At 44.9% G+C, this 21,610-nt stretch overlaps 1 protein-coding gene across 2 annotated transcripts in view; it reads right to left on the reverse strand.

Annotated features, from left to right (window-relative positions):
* NADK2 (NAD kinase 2, mitochondrial) overlaps positions 1-21,610 on the reverse strand; it is a 66,877-nt gene that overhangs the window by 28,122 nt on the left and 17,145 nt on the right. For both annotated transcript variants that reach the window (XM_082261380.1, XM_082261379.1), the window contains exons 2-3: positions 16,452-16,540; positions 10,817-10,905 (exon numbers count right to left, since the gene is read on the reverse strand). In XM_082261380.1, coding sequence (XP_082117506.1) covers positions 10,817-10,905; positions 16,452-16,540 — 178 coding nt within the window. The remainder of the gene's footprint in view (positions 1-10,816; positions 10,906-16,451; positions 16,541-21,610) is intronic.

Below are 21,610 nucleotides of genomic sequence, written 5' to 3' on the forward strand. Positions count from 1 at the left end.
CCACCTCGGGGGTGCCCCACCGGAGACATATTTGATGAAACACGTCAGATGAAGGGAACACCTCCCTTGGTCCAACACCTGCCAACTGAGATAATATGCCTGCCAGTTTTCCACTCCTGGAATGTGTACAGCGAAGAGGGCTGGAACAAAGCATTCAGCCCACCAGAGGATGCCGGCTACTTCCAGGGCCACCAATCCAATCTTTGTTCCGCCCTGATGATTGACATAAGCCACCACTGTGGCATTGTCCGACTGAATCTGCACCGGAAGCCCCCGGAGTTGATCCGTCCAGTGATCCAGGCACAGCCTGGTCACCCAGAGTTCCAAGACATTTCATCGGCAGTCTGGACTCTTCCAGTTTCCAAACACCCTGAGCAGAGCTCAGACCCAGGACACCTCTCCACCAGAACAGACTGGCATCAGTGGGGACCACTGTCCAATACAAGGGGAGAAAAGATTTGCCCTGTTGAAGAGCCAGAGAGCAAAGCCATCAGACCAGAAACCCCTTGGTTTCCTGACTCAGCTGGATCTGATTGTCCAGAGACTTTCGGACACTTCTCCCATTTGACCAAGATCTCCCTTTGAAGGGACCTCGTATGGAACTGTGCAAACAGAACTGCCTCGAAGGTGGATCTCATCAGGCCCAGCATCCGCACGCAAGTCTGGAGGGATGATCATCAACAGCAGGAGATGAATTGCAGCATGCAACTTCAGGAGTTTGTCCAGAGGAATGAATACTAGTTTGTAAGCAAACTGAACTCTTTCAAGGTCTGTATAGTGATCGCCAGGTTGTCCATCAAGGCAGAAGAGGACTCTGCTCGCAAGAGGAGGTCGTCCAGGTAGCCCAGTACTGCAATCCCCCGCTGACGTAGCAATGTCAGAACCAGGGCCAAACACTTTTGTGAAGACCCGAGGCGAGAGCAAAGAGTAAAGCCACAATCATATCCCACAGCAAAAAAAACTGAGGAAATGCTGGTGTCAGGCACATATTGGAATGTGAAAGTAAGCATCCTTGATGTCGATAGAGGCAAGAAAATCCCCGATGTAGGAATATCACTACCATGCAAATAGACTCCATTCTGAACTTCTGTACCTGCACAAAGCAGTTCAGGGCCTTTAGGTCCAGAATCGGACGTACCTTGCCCTGTTTCTTTGGGGCCGTGAACAGGTTTGAAAAAAAAAAAAAAATCCTAAAACCGTTGTGAGGCCCGAACCGGGACAATCGCACCCTGAAGAAGCAGGTCTTGTACCAAAGAGCTTGCAATCGGTCTGGGGACAGATGCACATTGGAAGGATAGAACCTTTCTGGACAGAGAGAGTAAGAACGAAACTCGATCTTGAAGCTAGACCGTATCACGTTGTGGTCCCATTGGTCGTTTACCAAAGAGGTGCACATGTCCAGGAACCAGCGAAGACGTCCTCCCACCCCAGGTATGGATGAGGGCGCACCTTCATGCTGAAGAAGCCTTGTCCACGGGTCTAGAGTATTCCGTTCTCGGTTTGCCAGACCAGGGCCACTAGAACCTCCTGAGGAGGATTTGAAAGTTTTTGAACCCTTGTCAGTGGATCATAAGGGACGCAAAAACTTCTTGTGAGCCAAGAAAGACAGGCCATGTCTGTGACAAGGTTCCTTACCCTTTCCAGCCTGTGGAAGAAAGGTACTTCCCCCCCCCCCCCCCCCCACCTTGTGAGATTCTTAATGTCATCATCCAGGGTAGCCCAAACAGGCAATCGCCCAGAAAAGGTAAATCAGTCAGAGCTTTCTTAAAGGTCTGGTCCGCAGACCAACACTTAAGCGACAATACATGCCTATGTACCACTGCCGAAACAGACAGCCGAGAGATCAGGGGAGCTGCATGCAAAGAGGCATCACAGATAAACTGCAGCCCCTGGACCAACTGGTCCACCAGTTCAGCAAAGGAAGGGGGAAGCTTCTCACCCTCTAGGTCACGGTGCAAAATTTAAGCCCACTCAGCGTTGGCGACACCAGGGCAATGGTGAAGACCAGCCTAAGCGCCGAACCAGCGACAGTGGACCTATTGCAGGCCACAGCCTCCGCTTTTCTGTCAGAGGGATCTTTAAAGGCTGGAATCATGGTTTCCTTATTCATCCTGGAAACCAGGAAAAAAAAAAAAAAAAAGGGTCTAGCACTGCTAAAGGACACCTCCCCCCCCCCCCCATAGCGCTGGTTGCACCACCAGGTCGCCAGCAAACAGAGCACCCCAAAACCTGTCAGAGAGAGAGGGACCCCACCAGAGATAGCACTTGCTCCACATACGGCGTCCAAGGGAAAGAGAAAGTCCCAGGAGTCAGCGCCAGGGTAAAAAGGAGGAGCTCCCACAGCCGAGATCACTGCCCAGAGGCTCCTCTGTAATAAACGCTCCTCTTTGGACCCATTCTGGAGATCCTCTGTGTGCTGGTCACCTACTTCTTGCATCTTTTTGTTTACTGCTTCTCCAGATCATTCTGAAATATGAAGGCTACCATTGATAACCACCCTAAAAATGCAGCTTGCCTTGTCGTCATCTATGAAGATGGCCGATTCCATGGCTTTAGTACTAAAACTAGTTTAGTCTGAAGATTAGAGTGGGAGCAAGGTATTTAGGATTTAGAGATGGTCAGCAATAGCAGCCATTGTAATGGTCTTAACACAGGATTCCTTTAAGGTCCAACACGTGCCATAACTAGAGGCTCTATTCCCTGTCAGTTTGTATAATCAGGGCAGGGCTGGAATAAAGATCCTTGATACAAATGCAAAGAGCAGGAACTGAAGTTTTGAAAAAACAAATCAGATGATTTTAGCCTTCATTGGTGCAGTCAGAAATTAATAATTCTGGATTATAGCTGTGGGTTTGCATGATGCCTAATGAAGTAAAAGCCTGAAATGTGCCAAGTCAGGAGGCAATGCAGGACAAATTAAGGGACAACAGTAGTTCAGTGACTTTTGCAACTTAGGAGAGGTGGGAACAGGAGGCAACGCAATGGAATGGAATGTCCAAGATTCCCAGAAAAGTTGAAATAGCAGATCATTGTGCAAGTAAGGTCAGGTTTTCCAACCGAACCTTATAAAATTTAAAAGCATATTCCACAAAGCAAAAGCAATCCACTAATACTTTAAGTGTCCTCATTTCAGGCTTCAAACAAAGATATAAAAAACTAATTTTTTTGTGAAGAAACAACAACAAGTGGGACACAATCATGAAGTGGAACGAAATTTATTAGATATTTCAAACTTTGTTAACAAATAAAAAAACTGAAAAATTGGGCGTGCAAAATTACTCAGCCCCTTTACTTTCAGTGCAAACTCTCTCCAGAAGTTCAGTGAGGATCTCTGAATGATCCAATGTTGACCTAAATGACTAATGATGATAAATAGAATCCACCTGTGTGTAATCAAGTCTCCGTATAAATGCACCTGCACTCTGATAGTCTCAGAGGTCCGTTTAAAGTGCAGAGAGCATCATGAAGAACAAGGAACACACCAGGCAGGTCCGAGATACTGTTGTGGAGAAGTTTAAAGCCGGATTTGGATACAAAAAGATTTCCCAAGCTTTAAACATCCCAAGGAGTACTGTGCAAGCGATAATGTTGAAATGGAAGGAGTATCAGACCACTGCAAATCTACGAAGACCTGGCCGTCCCTCTAAACTTTCAGCTCATACAAGGAGAAGACTGATCAGAGATGCAGCCAAGAGGCCCATGATCACTCTGGATGAACTGCAGAGATCTACAGCTGAGGCGGGAGACTCTGTCCATAGGACAACAATCAGTCGTATACTGCACAAATCTGGCCTTTATGGAAGAGTGGCAAGAAGAAAGCCATTTCTTAAAGATATCCATAAAAAGTGTTGTTTAAAGTTTGCCACAAGCCACCTGGGAGACACCAAACATGTGGAAGAAGGTGCTCTGGTCAGATGAAACCAAAAATCAAACTTTTTGGCAACAAAGCAAAACGTTATGTTTGGCGTAAAAGCAACACAGCTCATCACCCTGAACACACCATCCCCACTGTCAAACATGGTGGTGGCAGCATTATAGTTTGGGCCTGCTTTTCTTCAGCAGGGACAGGGAAGATGGTTAAAATGAATGGGAAGATGGATGGAGCCAAATACAGGACCATTCTGGAAGAAAACCTGATGGAGTCTGCAAAAGACCTGAGACTGGGATGGAGATTTGTCTTCCAACAAAACAATGATCCAAAACATAAAGCAAAATCTACAATGGAATGGTTCACAAATAAACATATCCAGGTGTTAGAATGGCCAATTCAAAGTCCAGACCGGATTCCAATCGAGAATCTGTGGAAAGAACTGAAAACTGCTGTTCACAAACACTCTACATCCAACCTCACTGAGCTCGAGCTGTTTTGCAAGGAGGAATGGGCAAAAATTTCAGTCTCTCGATGTGCAAAACTGATAGAGACATACCCCAAGCGACTTACAGCTGTAATCGCAGCAAAAGGTGGCGCTACAAAGTATTAACTTAAGGGGGCTGAATAATTTTGCACGCCCAATTTTTCAGTTTTTTATTTGTTAAAAAAGTTTGAAATATCCAATAAATTTCGTTCCACTTCACGATTGTGTCCCACTTGTTGATTCTTCACAAAAAATTAAAGTTACTTACTGGTAACGTCTTTTCCAGTAGTCTTTCAGGACAGGCACTTCTGAGAGAACCTGGCTCCTCCCTTCTTAGGAAACACCGCCCCAATTTATTGGATTTAAGCCTCCCTCCAGCTGGCTGCCTCAGTTCTTTACGAGTACCTCCGGCCACTGGGGAGACACAAAGATATATCATACTAACCTCCATCCTCTGATCATCTTATATTCAGACCTTCTTCGGGTGGGTATTAGTGCTGTCCTGAAAGACTACTGGAAAAGACGTTACCAGTAAGTAACTTTAATTTTCCCTTATCGTCTTTCAGGACAGGCACTTCTGAGAGGATAAGAGAGTACTTACTTTCAGGGTGGGACTACCGCTTGCAGGACTTTTCGCCCAAAAGCCTGATCTTTAGCGGATAGCAGGTCCAGTCTATAGTGTTTGGAAAAAGTTGTGTAGCTGGACCAAGTTGCTGCCCGACAGATCTGCTCCGGGGTAGCACCAGCTCTTTCCGCCTGAGAGGCCGCCATTGCTCTTGTAGAGTGCGCCTTAATACCCATAGGGACCTCCTTACCGGAAAGCCTATAAGCATCACTGATGATTAATCTAAGCCATCTGGCTATTGAACGCCTGGACGCTTTAGTACCCTTCTTTGAACTATTAAATAAAACAAAATAAGAGTCTGACTTCCTGAACTCCTTCGTGATGTTTAGGTATTGCAGAATGCATCTTCTGACATCTAAACTATGAAAACGAATTTCCTGTTCCCTCACAGGCTCTGAACAAAAAGTCGGTAGCACTATCTCCTGGTCTCTATGGAACCTTGAGACTACCTTGGGTAGAAACGCTGGATCGGTTTTAAAGATAACCCGATCTGCAAAAATTTGTAAAAAAGGTGCTTTAACCGAAAGGGCCTCTAGCTCACTAACCCGCCTGGCGGTCGTGATTGCCACTAAAAAAACTGTCTTGAGGGTTAAATTTCTCACCGAACAAGACTCCAATGGCTCAAATGGCTCTTTAATGAGAGCCTGCAAAACTAAAGACAAATCCCACATTGGAAATGGGAGATTTCTTGTTGGTCTTTGCCTATTCAGGGCTTTGAAAAAACAGATCACCCAGGGATCTTTTGCTAAAGGTATTTCGAGGAATACGCTAATGGCTGAAATTTGGCCTTTTAGGGTGCTGATGGCTAACCCTTTGTTAGCCCCCTCTTGTAGGAACTCGAGTACTGATACTGTACTTCCTGCGTCTAAAGAGCTTGCTTTGCACCAGTTTCTAAAAAACTTCCAAGTTTTTAGGTAGATGCTCTGTGTCTCTTTCTTCCTGCTTCCTAGCAGAGTCTGCACCAGTTGGCCCGAGAAACCCTTGCTCTTTAACAGTTCTTCTTCAGTAGCCAAGCTGCAAGGTTCCAATGTTGTGTCTGAGGACAGAGTACTGGGCCCTGGGAGAGGAGATCTTCTCTCACTGGTAGCAACCAGGGGGGCTCTACCGCTAAGCGATTTAGGGTCGAGAACCACGGTCTCCTCGGCCAATGTGGTGCTATAAGTATTAGCGTCGTACTTTCCTCCTGAAACTTCCTCAAGACCGCTGGTATTAGCACTGGTGGGGGGAAGGCATAGGATTTGGGGAACACCCAGGGTTGAGCTAGAGCATCCACCCCTAGAGCTCCGTCCCATCTGCTCAGGGAAAAATATTGAAGTGTCTTTGTGTTCTGCCGTGAGGCAAACAGGTCGATGTTTGGCATTCCCCATCTCTGGGTAATTCCATTGAACACCTCCTGATTTAACGTCCAGTCTCCTTCTCTTACCTTCTTTCTGCTGAGAAAGTCGGCTAGTTGATTTAACTCTCCCTTGAGATGAACTGCCGAAAGAGAGAGAACTTGGACCTCGGCCCATTGCAAGATCTTCTTTGCCAGACCCCATAGGAGATTGCTTCTGGTTCCCCCCTGTCGGTTTAGATATGCTACCACTGTGGCATTGTCTGACCGTACCTGAATTCGGTGTCCCTGCAAGTCCTCCTGGAAGGCTCTGAGGGCTAACTCTACCGCCCTCAATTCCCTCCAATTGGAGGATTGTTTTGCTTCCTCCAGTCCCCAGGTCCCCTGGGCTAGCTTGGATCCCAGATGGGCCCCCCAGCCTATGCCGCTTGCATCTGTGGTGATGATGGTGGAGGCTATCTGAACCCAACAGAGGCCTTGTGATAGGTTTTCGGCTTTTCTCCACCACCACAGAGATCTTTTCACTGCGGTTGGGATCTGTATGAAGGTATCCAGGGAATCCTGGCTGCGGTCCCAAGCTTCCAGGATGAATAGTTGCAGGGGACGAAAGTGCAGGCCTGCCCACTGAACTGCTGGGATGGCTGCTGTTAGTAACCCCAGTATAGACATGGATTGTCTGACTGAGATCGCTTGGTTTGCTTGCAACTGTCCTACTGCCTTGTTTATTTTCTGCTTTTTGTCCGGGGGTAAGAAGATTTTTTGGACCCTGGAGTCTATCTCGTACCCCAAGAACAATATCCTTTGTGTTGGTACTAAGGAGGATTTTTCTAAATTTAGTAGCCAACCCAGGTCTTCCAGAATCCGTGTTGCATCCCGGAGATCCCTGGACAATTGTTCTTGGGAGTGGGCGAACAACAGCAGGTCGTCTAGGTATGCGATTACCGACAAACCCTGTAGTCGCATAAATGCCAAGGTCTCTGCCATTACCTTCGTGAATATTCGGGGGGACGAGGAGAGGCCAAAAGGGAGGGCCTGAAATTGCCAGTGCTGAATGTCCTCCCCTGTTTTTACGGCTAACCTCAGGAACTTTTGGCTTTTCTCTGCAATGGGAATGTCCAGGTATGCATCCTTGAGATCTATCGAGGCCATATAGCACTGTGGGGGAAGGATGGTTCTTATCGAATAGATAGAGTCCATCCTGAACTTCCTGTATCTGATTGAACGATTCAGGGGTTTTAAGTTTAAGATTAACCTGTAACTGCCTGAGGGCTTTATCACCACAAAGATGTGGGAGTAAAAACCTTCTCCCACTTCCTTTGCTGAAACTCTCCGAATGACGTTTTGTATTTTTAGTTCCTTGAGAGAGGAGAGTATGGCCCTGGACTTCTGTTCGCATTTTGGCAGATGGGTGATTAACATTCTGGCAGGAGGGGGGCTTGAGAACTCCAGCTGATAACCCTGTCTTATTATCTGCAGGATAAAGGGGCTGGAGGTGATCTCTTCCCACCGAGGGAGAAAGGTCCCCAGTCTTCCTCCCACAGTGGTGAGGTTGTCATTGAGACTTCTTGGGCTGTTCAGGAGGGTGAAAAATAGCCCCCCCCGCGGCCCTTCCCTCTTTGACTCCAGGATCTTTTCTGTCCTTCAGATTTCTTTGGAGCCGAAAATTTTTTCTGGGGATAGGACTTTCTATTGAATCCCGTCTTTTTCCCCTGTTTAATTGGGAAGGATTTCTTTCGGTCTGCCGTGTGATCCAGGACTGTTTCTAATCCTGGACCAAATAAGCGGTCCCCTGTAAATGGGATCCCACACAATTTAGCTTTAGAGCCCCCGTCTCCTTGCCAAGTTTTTAACCAGAGGGCTCTCCTAGCCGAATTGGTTTAGGCCGATGACCTGGCCGTCATGCGCACCGACTCCGCAGAGGCATCCGCTATGTATGCTACTCCCCGTAGTAACATGGGAAATGAGGATAATATGGTCTCCTTACCAGTCTCAGCCTCAATATGTGCCTTTATCTGAGTTAGCCAATACTCCATGTTTCTGGCTACTACCGTTAATTGCCATGGCAGGCTTAAGATTTCCTAGAGCTGAGTCCCAGGCTTTCTTCAGGAGGGAGTCTGCTCGCTTATCCATGGGATCAGGGAGTGATCCCATATCCTCGAAAGCCAAGTCCGTATGCCTGGAGACTCGCGAAAAGGCTGCGTCCAGTTTAGGTGATTTGTTCCAGACCGCCGAATCATCCTCAGAAAAAGGAAATCTTTTCAGAGCTCCTGAAAAGAAGGGTTTCCTTTCTGGATCCTGCCACTCGCTCTTTATAGTGTCTACTAGGACTTCGTGTACTGGAAAAACCTCTTTGGTTTGCCCAGACTCGCGTACATTTGATCATGCAAAGATAATGTTTTCTTCTCTTCCTGGATTCCTAGAGTGGTGTGGATAGCCGCTATCAGGCCTTCCATCTCTTCCAGAGACAGCTTGTATCTAGAGGTTCTTTTGGATTCCACATCCGACCCCTCTGCCTCAGATTCCCCTGGGGAATTGGGGGGTGTGCTATCGCACTCTTCCCCTTGATGTACAGAACCCGCAGGTGCCTCCCCACTTGTAGAGGGTAGTAACTGCGGTGTTGGAGCATTTTCCTGCCGTGCCGACTGGGGGGAACTCTGTGGAAGCTGGGTGTTAGCAAACAATTCCTTAAAGGATTGGAAAGTGCTAGCAAGCTCCTTGACAGAGGTGGCTAAATCTGCGTTTTGACTTTCCGTGTGTTCCTTCACTAAACTCTCCAGACATTCTTTGCATAAGGGTTTAGTCCAAGTTTCCCCCATATTCTCTTTGCAGGAAGGGCATCTCTTCTTGGAAACATGGGCTGGCTTTTTCTCTGAGGCTTTCTGTAATTTCAAATATAAAAGGCATAGTTTAAAATCCATTACCTAATGCTCCCCAGCCTGCACAGCTTGCCCCACCAGAGGGTGTTGCTAGGGACGACCATCACCAAGAAGATCCCACAGTGTGACCCTCAGCCTCCCTACTCCCCTTAACTCTAAGGGAACAGAAAATGGAGCTAGTGGGAGAAGTAAGGGAGAACCACCCCAGGCCTCCTTACCTTATGGTGGCTGGTGCTGTTATCTCCCGGAGCGGTAACTGAGGTATGTGCCTCCGACATGCTTCCTGGAGTGGCTCTTCTTAACCTGGCAGCTGTCCCCCAGCTTGCAGGACGCACCAGCCTTTCATATCTGGCGCGCTCACCGTCGCGACCCGGAACCGGAAGTCGCGGTTTGCCGCCGGAAGTGCCCGCCCCTACCGGAAGTGACGTCCCCCGTCATCCGGCCCGGCTGCTCCACACCGCCGCAAGCGGGGGGCGGAATGCACCATGGCGGACGCTCTCCCCGAGCGTGGTGAGCGGGCCCCCCAGCCAAGAAACTCCGCTGAGCGAGGCTGTGGTGATAAAAAATTTTCTGCGGCCGACAGGTAAGTGGGTCTCCCCCGGTGCTGTCTTTCTTGGCCGCCTTCTGAGAGTACCTGACTCCCTCTAACTTCAGCCTCCTGGCTTTAGCTAAGGCTCCTCTTGGACGGTGTCTCCCCGCTGGAGGAAACACCAGAACTGAGGCAGCCAGCTGGAGGGAGGCTTAAATCCAATAAATTGGGGCGGTGTTTCCTAAGAAGGGAGGAGCCAGGTTCTCTCAGAAGTGCCTGTCCTGAAAGACGATAAGGGAAAATTACAGTTTTGTATCTTTATGTTTGAAGCCTGAAATGTGGCAAAAGTTTGAAAAGTTCAAGGGGGCCGAATACTTCGCAAGGCACAATATATATATATATATATATATATATATATATATATATATATATATATATATATATATATATATATATATATATATATATATATATATATATATATATATATATATATATACACACACACACACACACACACACACTTAGATAACTTTGGGCTCATTCACACCCATTCTATTTGTGCCAATACAGCATGCTGCGCATTCTAACCTGTGTGCGGTGATGCAATGCATCGTATTTATTTTTATTCTACTGTACAGATACACTGGAATGCAATTAGAAAATACAATGCATGACCGCTAAACAATTTTTAAACATGCTAGGTGATAAGCACAAAAAATAAAAATCTAATATTTTTACACCTTATAACACGTACACAGGTAAGCTAAAGTCTTGGCCAGAAAAATACCCATTTTAGTTTCTGTGCCTAGTGCACTCGCAAGCTGCGGCCCCATTCATCTATTTGGATGATCTGTACTCATGGCAGCCCCCAGCCATCCAGTGGAGTATGGACCATCCATAGGAATGAATAGGGCGACTGCATGTGTGTGCGCTAGGCACAGGATACAGCCTGGATGTTGCTAGTAAATGTAACATAAAATGAATCCTGAGCCCCATGACAACCATGAAGACTTTGTCCATTGCAAAGAAACCTTATTAAGGTTCCACGTTTTACATATTCAGCAAGACCGCTATTAAAGTATTAGTAAGAATTACCTCCAGCTGAGATAATGGCGTCAGCCCATCGCACTGTAGCTTCATCATAATCTCTTCTTTTCACTACTTGGACTTCAATTCCTTCTTTCCTGGAGGAGAAAGGTGGCACACATAATATGTAGGATTTGTTGATTTTTATGTAAAGTAAAAGTGGTCATGGACCTCACACGGCAATCTGGGGTGCAGGAATGATCCTACTGTAGAAAGTTTCAAAAGTATGTATAATCAATGATTTGTATAGAGCATAGAAGGGTCAAAACCAAAGTTAGTGTCATTTTTGCTGCCTGTGTACCATATGGGAAATATATCCCTTCACCTCCTGCCCCAGAGACGCAACACAAGTGAGAAGAAAACACCGAAAGTGAAAGGAATTTTCTTCTTAGACCGTTATTCCTGGATCAGTTTTCCCCATTGGAAGATTGCACCTTACCTCACCTCTTGTTGTGGGGACAAAGCTAACATTTTGTATTTCCATTCGCTTTTTCATTGCCAATGGTTGCAAAGAAAAAAAAGCTGGTGAATTTCCCCATCAGGGACACAGGCCGCAATAAAAACCTGGAGGATCCAATTCTTCCCATTCTATCCAAAACTCAAGCTGCTCATAGGTGGTTGGTTTTTAAGGTTTAAGATTTTTCCCTGCCAGGAGCCTGAAAAAACATTAGGGTCCCTTCATACGGGCTGTCCGATCAGAATGGCAGGTCAGTTTTCGGGTGGACATGATCAAACCTTGCAGTCTCCCCTATGGAGCAGCGGATGTCAACAGACACATGTCCGCTGACATCCAATCCAATCCAGGTGGATGGTGGTCCCATTTTCATTCGTCTGGCAGATCGGATGAAAACGGACAGGTGGTTCGTTGCCATCCGATTTCCTATAAAGGAGAGCGAGACTGTGTGTGTCAGCTCTGCACAGCGAAGCGGGCAGGACCTGTCATCCACCTGCTCAGACACCCCACTGAGCAAGCGGAATCCGTTCCACAGAGGTGCCCATGTAAAAGGGGCCTTACATGTCCAATCAGTGGTGGTGCTGAAACATAGAGGTATACCATGGCCCAAAAAGGTGAAATTAGCCTTTAAAGCGAAGTTCCACCCTGAACATTTTTTTTTTTCACAGTCTGCTTGCTTTAATTTACCTGAAAAAGAATTGGATAATTTACATTTTTTTTGTTTCACTTCCATTCTTTTTAATGATAATATACTTCCTTCCTCTTCCTCCCTCTGCGGCCCGCGCCATCCCTTCCTCCTTGCATTGACTCCTGGGAGATGAGTGTCATCGATCCCAGGAGTCAATGCGCCTGCACCGGCCCTGCTCGTCACTTCCGGTGCAGGCGCGTCATCCCTGCCCAGCTTCTGCTGGGACTCCAACGTCACCAAAGAGGACACCGAAGAGGACGCTCTGGCTTCAGCTGCCCACACCTGAGATGGCACCGCTGGACAAGACATTTTCAAGGTAAGTATTTCTTCTAAAAGGTAAGTGAAACAGGGGACAGTTCAGAGGCCATCATTGCAGAAAATGCACGAGCCCTGACTGTCCCGGGGGTATTTTTTTATCTAAAAAACGTTTTTCTAGGGTGGAACTCTGCTTTAAGTTGATTATCTCATGCTGATTTAATGGCTTTCTAAATAACTGTTCAAAAAAAAAAAAAAAAAAAAAAAACCCTATAGATCAGGATTCAAGTCTGACTTTAGGTCAGTTCTTGTAGAGTTGAAGCATCTAAAGTCAATGTGGAAGCAAATCGCAATTATGTACCCTGCTGATCCAAAACCAGGTCAAATCTGATGCTGAAAATATAGCTGGAAGGCTTTGGCAAAGCTTGGGGGGGGAGGAAACACACCACACACACACTTTGATAAGCGCCGGCAATGGCTGCAGAAACTTCCAGTAAGATTATGCCTGACATATAGATATTGGTTTGTAATATTTTCAAATAAACCTAGGACAGGAAGATGGTAAAATTTCTGGTGGTGTTAAGATGGCCATTGGTAGATATTTAATTGTAGTGCCCAGATAGAACCTCCCTCTTATCTACAAGTGTCCATCTCTGGTTGTAAGTTCTACATATTTGCAGGTACAGCTGGCATGCCCCCATTTCCAAGAGTACAGGAAAGTGATGCAGGCCAACTGCCAGCAGAGTATTAATGATCCCCTCCAGAGTGTATATAAGGACAGAGAGCAGACTGAAGGGTCTCTCAGACACAGACTGACTCTCTGCTGTGTTATAGAGTTCAGAGTCAGAGGCCTCGCTCCCATTTGTACACTGCATTCAATGTAATTTGCTTGCTGCTAAAGTTAGCACGCTGTATGGAATTACACACTTAGTGCATATATCCTGTAATACAGATATAAAGCACTACTTGGAGGAGGGGGTGCATGCTAACGGGTGCATTAAATAAGGGTGTAATATATTCAGAAAGGTGACATTGACCTTTAACATCTCTTTAAAAGAGAAGGATAGCATCTACTATAGAGTGAATCTCTTCTGTTAGGAAACGTACAAGTATCTTGAAAGCCTTACGAAGGAGGGCAATACAGAAATAAGGGACCCCACGGTAGCTTAGCAAAGTAAACCGGTTTAATCTGAATGTGAAATGGTCTCATGGCTAAAAATGAGGTGGGCCTATCTATTCCAAATAAATAATTTATAATATATATATATATATATAAAACACACTATTCCAAATGGGTGTCTTGGCTGCTTAAAAGGCAATGTGTATCCCCCCCTTTATATGTTAAAGATCCGTTTAATATAAATCTTTTCAACATGTTCTGACATTTTACAAACCTTGCCCTCGCGCATAATTTGCAGTTAAATTGGTGCATAGGAACAGCCACATTTACTTATTAAACACTTCGGTTCCGTTTCTTTGTACAACGGCTTTGCTATGCTGCTCAGTCTTACTATACAAGTTTAGGTTTCAATTTAAAGCTGATAACACTATCTGCTTTCAGATAGGCTTTGCAGTACTACAGCATGGCACGGCCTACCCGTTCATGATACCAGGGCCATGATATGTAGCCTGTAGTACACTATGAAGATCTCTCTGCTTAACACAAAAGAACGCCAAGCTGATTACGTGACCAACAGGATGAGTGACTGGGCTCTTTTTTTTTTTTTGTAACAGTCTTTATTCATTTAATAGCACTAGGGCAGCAAACTGCTATTAAATGATTGGGGATCGTATTTAAAAAAAAAAAAAAAAAAACACACAACAAAACACACACACACTGCTGACTTTTAAAATCATCCCATAGGAATTTTAAATATATACTGTGTGATTGTTGTGGAACACAGCGCTCCCTCTAGTGGCTAATTTACAAATAGCTACATTTCATTTAATACAATTAAAATATGGAAGAACAAGAATGTAAAAGCCACACCTAACACATGGTAAACTCAAACAACTAAAAAAAATGCGCTTACAAGAAACACAACATCCTTTTATACTTCTAAAAGAAGAATACAGATTAAAATTGGAGATTTGGTTATCCCCCCCCCCCCAGTAAAGACTGGATGTTCAAAATATCATCACTAAAAGCCAGGTCCACTCTAGGGTTGGCGTAGCACATTTTTTTTAACACTGTGTCGCTACCACGCGTGCACCAGGTATCGGCACCATTTTGGCTTGTCCTAAAGACACTACTTTGCATGCACAGTAGCACTGAGATTTAAATGCAGACCTCCACCAGTCTTACCCAGCAGGAAACACATCTAGAACTTCCTGCAGAAGGTAAGATTGGGTTGCAACTGCACATGACCTAATTTCTTGCCCCAATAGCTCACACCACCTCCCTACCCCAGCTCACACAGACATTGTAATTTACAGCAATGCTGCTGGCTGGGAGGACTGCAGCCATCATCTGATGCTACAGCTGAAAAATCCTTGTGGAACCATTAATACAACGTTATGCACAGGCCCTACCCCATTGTGTCAGAAGAGTACATTAACTGGTCCACTGGAGATGGGTAATACACCGCATTAGGCTAGATACAGCTGAATGGGCCCCGAGAGTGACAGAGGAAGTGTCACTTTGTCCTCCATGTTTTAGTGGTGCCACCTGGAGGACAGAAGAACACTGGCTGTATTTCAGCCTAGTGACAACTATCTGAAATGAGGATAAAAGGAGGTGCAAACAAAACGTGGAGCAACTGACTTCACATTCAGGAAAATGTAGAATAATATAAATCTATAGCCCAAATACCAATCTAGGACAGTTTACAAATGGGGAATAGGCCTGGGTAAAAACGTCCTATTTTTAGAGGAAGTGGGGTAGAGTAGGGATGAAACACCTGTATTTATGTGCCTTTACTGTGGCGAAGTCCTCAATCCCTGTCCCACAGACAATGTGAAGTTAGAAATAAAAACTCTCTCAAGTGGTAGTAGCAGAAAATATATGTCTCCATTGGAAGATTTACCCTTTTTATTATAATAATAATACAGGATTTATATAGCGCAGACAGGGAAGACAATACAGTTACAATACAATTCAATACAGGATGATTTAGAGGGCCCTGCTCGTTAGAGCTTACAATCTAGAAGGGGGGGGGGGGGTTTAAGTGAAACAAAAAGGCAGTAGCTGTGGGGGGGGGGGGGGAATGAGCTGATGGAGAAAAAGGGAGGTACAGTTGTCAGGTGTGGGTAGGATAGGCTTCTCTGAAGAGGAGGGTTTTCAGAGATCGTCTAAAAGCTAATAGGGTAGGAGATAATTGGACAGATAAGGGTAAGGAGTTCCATAGGATTGGAGAGGCTCTGGAAAAGTCCTGGCGGCGGGCATGGGAGGAGGTGATGATGGAGCTAGAGAGCAGGAGGTTTTGAGAGGAATGAAGAGAGTGATTCGGTTGGTGTTTTGAGACTAGGTTAGTGATGTAGCTGGGGGCTAAGTTGTGGATGGCTTTGTAAGATGTTGTTAGTATTTTGAATTTAATTTGTTGAGTGAGCGGAAGCCAGTGGAGGGCTTAACAGAGAGGAGTAGCGGACACTGAGCCATTGGTGAGGTGGATGAGCCTGGTGGCAGCATTCATGATGGATATGTTCTATGAGATACTTTTATTAGTCAAGATATGTAACTTTTTTGAAGACCCTTTATTTGTGGAAGGTTCCAATTACCCGTTCTTCTGGGTCACAGCTTGAACCCATTAGGGGTGACCCATAGGGAGGACATGGACACGCTATTCCTACCCTATTGACTTCCACTTCTACATTATATTTATTATACTTAACTGTTCATGATTGCTAATTGACTCTTTCTATATCTTGTATACCATTTGCCCACTCTATATTTGGACTCTATCTTCTTTATATTTTTGTTATATCCTTTTTACACTTCTGTTGTATCTATTGTATGTACATAACTCGAATAAAATACTTTGAACGAAGAAGTTACCCTCTTACTCTGTTTGTGACAACCACAAAAATAGGTTTCCTTTTGGGCTTCCCTTCGCTTTCTGCCCCCGTGGCAATGACCAACAGAAAATGACATAAAAGCTACTAAATGAGATCAACAATAAAAACCTGACAAGAGGCCCTCTCTCGTACAATAAAAACCTGACAAGAGGCCCTCTCTCGTATAAAGTCTAAAACCAGAAACATGTTATTGGCGGTGTTTCACTTCACAAAAACCAAGAAAGACTGCTTACCGTAAACTTTCCACAATATGTTCAACGTTTTCTGAATGGATGTTATGTCGCTCTAACAGGCCATTGTAACTAGATCCTTTCAAAGCAAGCTGTAAAACAAAAGACAACATGTCAGGGTTTTAATGGTGGAAAAAACGTTTTTCTTCTTCTTAAATAGCGCAGCTTACACCACCATGACAGATTACTGAAATCCTACACTTCAAGTCTTACAGGATCCCTCCTCACTTCACTAGTGACCAAATATGAAGAACAACGTCTGACCTTCTACGGTACAGAAAATGATGCCTGCTTTAGAAACCCATTGTTCCATGAAATTTCCAGGTGAACTTAGGCCTGCATATCTACTACCTGAACAGCCGGAGGGCTATAAACTGCTCAGCTTTTCCATAAATACAGCTATATTATTGTGTTTCCATCAATACATCTATAAAAAGGAAACTGAAAACACCTTGACGCTGACAGCACACATATGCTGCCTCACTGGATTGGGCTTTTTTTCCATGGGGCCGCATATATGCATATCTGTCTTTGTGCTGGGAGCGTCCCGCTCAGCTAAGGAATATAAAAAAAAAAAATATATTATATACATACACACACCTATATACACACACATACACACACACACACACACACACACACACACACAGTCTCTCACAAAAGTTAGTACACCCCTGACATTTTTGTAAATATTTTATTATATCTTTTCATGTGACAACACTGAAGAAATGACACTTTGCAACAAAGTAAAGTAGTGAGTGTACAGCTTTCGCACGTATATCATCCTATTTTTTTGCGGATGATATACGGACATAATGTATGTCAATGGCATTGCAGATGTCAGCGCATTACCATCCGCTGACATCCGATTTTCGTCCTTTCGGTTTTTTGGAACGGAACAGAACCCTATTTTTGTTCCGTGTAAAAAACAGAATGGATGCAAAATCGCCCATAGACATACATTATGTCCGTATATCATCCACAAACGGATGGGATGATATGCGGACATACGGAGCGGATGACACAAATGTCATCCGCTCCGTGAAAAAAAAAAGTGCCGGAGCAGATCGCAATGCGGTCCGCTCCGTGTAAAAGAGCCCTAACAGTGTAAAATTGCTGTCCCCTCAAAATAACACAGCCAATATTGTTTAAACCGCTGGCAACAAGAGTAAGTACACCACCTAAGTTAAAATGTCCAAATTAGGCCCAGAGTGTCAATATTTTGTGTGGCTACCATTATTTTCCAGCACTGCCTTAACCCTCTAGGACATGGCGTTCACCAGAGCTTCACATTTAGCCACTGGAGTCCTCTTCCACTCCTCCATGAGGACATCACGGAGCTGGTTGATGTCCGAGACCTTGCGCTCCTCCAACTTCGGTTTGAGGATGCCAACAGATGCTCAATAGGGTTTAGGTCTGGAGACATGCTTGGCCAGTCCATCACCTTTACCCTCAGCTTCTTTCGCAAGGCAAGGGTCATCTTGGGAGGTGTGTTTGAGGTCATTATGTTGGAATACTGCCCTGCGGCCCAGTCTCTGAAGGGAGGGGATCATGCTCTGCTTCAGTATGTCACAGTACATGTTGGCATTCATGGTTCCCTCAATGAACTGTAGCTCCCCAGTGCCGGCAGCACTAATGCAGCCCCAGACCATGACACTCCCACCACCATGCTTGACTGTAGGCAAGACACACTTGTCTTTGTACTCCTCACCTGGTTACCGCCACACACGCTTGTCACCATCTGAACCAAATACGTTTATCTTGGTCTCATCAGACCACAAGACATAGTTCCAGTAAGCCATGTCCTTAGTCTGCTTGTCTTCAGCAAACTGTTTGTGGGCTTTCTTGTGCATCATCTTTAGAAGAGGCTTCCTTCTGAGACCACAGCCATGCAGACCAATTTGATGCAGCATGCGGCGTATGGTCGGAGCACTGACAGGCTGACCCCCCCCCCCCCTTCAACCTCTGCAGCAACGCTGGCAGCACTTAAAGACAACCTATGGCTATGACGTTGAGCACATGCACTCAACTTCTTTGGTCGACCATGGTGAGGCCTGTTCTGAGTGGAACCTGTCCTGTTAAACCGCTGTATGGTCTTGGCCACCGTGCTGCTTCTCAGTTTCAGGGTCTTGGCAATCTTTTTATAGTTTAGGCCATCTTCATGTAGAGCAACAATTATTTTTTTCAGATTCTCAGTTTTTTGCCATGAGGTGCCATGTTGAACTTCCAGTTACCAATATGAGAGAGTGAGCGACAACACCAAATTTAACACACCTGCTCCCCATTCACACCTGAGACCTTGTAACGCTAACGAGTCACATGACACCGTGGAGGCAAAAAAGGCTAATTCGGCCCGATTTGGACATGGTCACTTAGGGGTGAGTTGCCAGCGGTTTAGACATTAATGGCTGTGTGTTGAGTTATTTTGAGGGGACAGCAAATGTACACTGTTATACAAGTTGTACACTCACTACATATATACACACACACACACATATACATATACACATATATATATATATATATATATATATATATATATATATATATATATATATATGCATCGATCTAGGTCAGTGCCAGGGTTATGTTTGGGTAAAGTGAAGGTTAAAGGTCAAGGTCAGTATATTTGATAGGATAATTGGCATCAGTGACAGTGTGTTTTAGGCAGAATTAAAAAAAAAAAAAAAAAAGGAAGCAAAGTGCGCACTACTGTTTCTGGGCTGTACTACGGGTTCAAACAACATACACATAAGTGGTATCGCTGTAATCATTGGGATCAGAATTTATTTCGGGTTGTTCCTTGGTGGTAGGTATTTTTTTTTTCTACTATTTTGGGCCAGTTTTCCTTTGATAATAATAAAACAAAAATCAGGGGATATCATTACCATTTACCACCAAAATTAAAGCCCAATTTGTCCTGAAAAAAACAAAGTGTAATCCACTTGGATGCATAAACCAGTGATGATATGTACAGTTTTCCAACACATTTCAAAGTTGAAAAATTGTGCTTGGGCATTAACATTTGTTTTACCCTTAGGGGGTGAAGGGGTTTAATAGTCCATTAAAGAGGAAGTAAACCCTCCTCTGACACTTACCTATAGGTAAGCCTATGATAAGGCTTACCTATAGGTACTGTAAATATATCCTAAACATGTACAGTTTAGGAGATATTTACCTTTCATGCAGCCAGTGACGTCACTGGCACATGCGCTCTGAAGGAACGGCCGCTGGTGCCGTTCCTTCAGAGTCCCGTGCTGTGACCATCGGCTCCCGCGCGTGTGCACGGGAGTGACGTCACCGCGGCTCCGGCCAATCAGATGGCCGGATGCCGCGATCCCAGAAGATGGGCGACTGGACATGTCACCCGTCAGAGGTAAGAGGACAGCACGGCGGGGGCTTGTTCTAAGGCAAGTATTGCATAATGAGCTAGTATGCGATGCATACTAGCTCATTATGTGTTTCTCTTTCCTTCGATAGAGGACGGCCAAACACCTGGCTTCTGTCGCAACAGTTGCCATACACACAGGCCAAATTTCGGCCGGTTTTTATTAAACTGGCTGATGTTGCCTGACATTGTGCCTGTGTGTATTAGGCTTTAGCTTCCTGTATAAACCAGGGTACCATGGAACCCACCCAGAGTTTGCTAGGGCTTCTGTGAGCAACTTCTGCATTTCAGAGTTTTAGGCATCTGTAAAGGTGGGTTCCTTCTGAATTACCACAAATAAGGAGCATTTTTCCCATAGATCACCACACCAACGTCAGCTGTAGATATAGTATTTTTAGCAGAGGTTCCCCCGAGACCCGATAATTATTTCAAGGGTTTCTCTGGGTTAAGAAACATTGGCAAAGGCTAGTCTAAGCTTTAAAGTGTGCTAAAAAGTCTCTTACCATCAATCTTTTTGGATATATTTGTAATTTACAGGAAACAGAGCTCATCGTTTGGTTGCAGAGTTGAAAAAGTTACCTTGAAGGTGGGCGATTAAGATGGATGTTTTTAGGAACAATGGGGATGTTTACAGCAATACACACAGGGCTGACATGGTTGGGGGGTGCAAATCAGTCCTCACATTTGACGTTTACCATCCAAAGAAAAAAAAAATTGCAAAAGAAAATGAAAGTCCATCCCGTGTACTCTAGGAGCCAGCAGACCCTGGCAACGCTGCAGTGCTGGGCACTACGCCACCAGTTCAAAAGCATTTAACACTTGCACAACTGGGCCAGTACTGGAGAAAGAAGGTCAAGGCCTGAATGATCTCTGGACAAGAAGAAGCCACTTGTTACCCAAATGGGTTATTAACGGAGAGATCTGTGTGCAGGCAAATATGTATAACCCTATTATCCGATTTTAAATCACATTAAAAAACACTCAGGAATCCTGTGCTTACTTTGTATAAAGCACTGAGCACAATACAGACTGGGAACCAGCAAATCCATATGAACTGCAGGTTACACACAGATGACAAGGACATAAGTCCTCAGTGATAAGTCCGGGTCACCAATGAGCTTCCAACGGATTAGTAGGTAAATCGTGCATTTGTTTCTAGTGAACATGACGAACACTGCATAGATAACAGAGGTCGTCAATGCCTTATAAAAGAGCTAAAACTATTAGAGGTCTATAAATATTCACATACACACAACTCAACTTACACCCAGGATTCACACAATTTAGCAAATGCATCCATTTAGAAAAAGTAATTGTGAAAACATTTATAAATCAAATCAATTACAGAATAGAAAAATAAGCTGAAACTGTATACTGAGCTTAATTGCATATAAAAGTCCATTGAGTTAAAGAAAAAAAAAAAAAAAACTTCCATCTTTCAAGCACAGTCCAAGGGAAGGCATGGTTACATAGTTACACCAGTCCAACCTGTGTGTGTGTGTGTGTTTGCTGTTAGTCCGCATTCACACTGGTCTGACTTGGACCGCGACTTGTCAGGCTGACAAGTCGCGGTCCTCACGCTCCCATTGTGTAGTACAGGAACCGTTCTAATAGGAGCGACACAAGACGCTCCGACTTAGAAAAAGGGTCCTGTACTACTTCGGGGCGACCTTGAGGCGACTTGCATAGACATTCATGTTATGAAGTCCGTGCAAGTCGCGCTGCACGCGACTTCACAGGTCGCCCCCTAAGTCGGAGCGACCTAATGTGAACG

Source organism: Pelophylax lessonae (genome assembly GCF_965119305.1).
Source record: "Pelophylax lessonae genome assembly, chromosome: 1".
Lineage (NCBI taxonomy): Eukaryota > Metazoa > Chordata > Amphibia > Anura > Ranidae > Pelophylax > Pelophylax lessonae.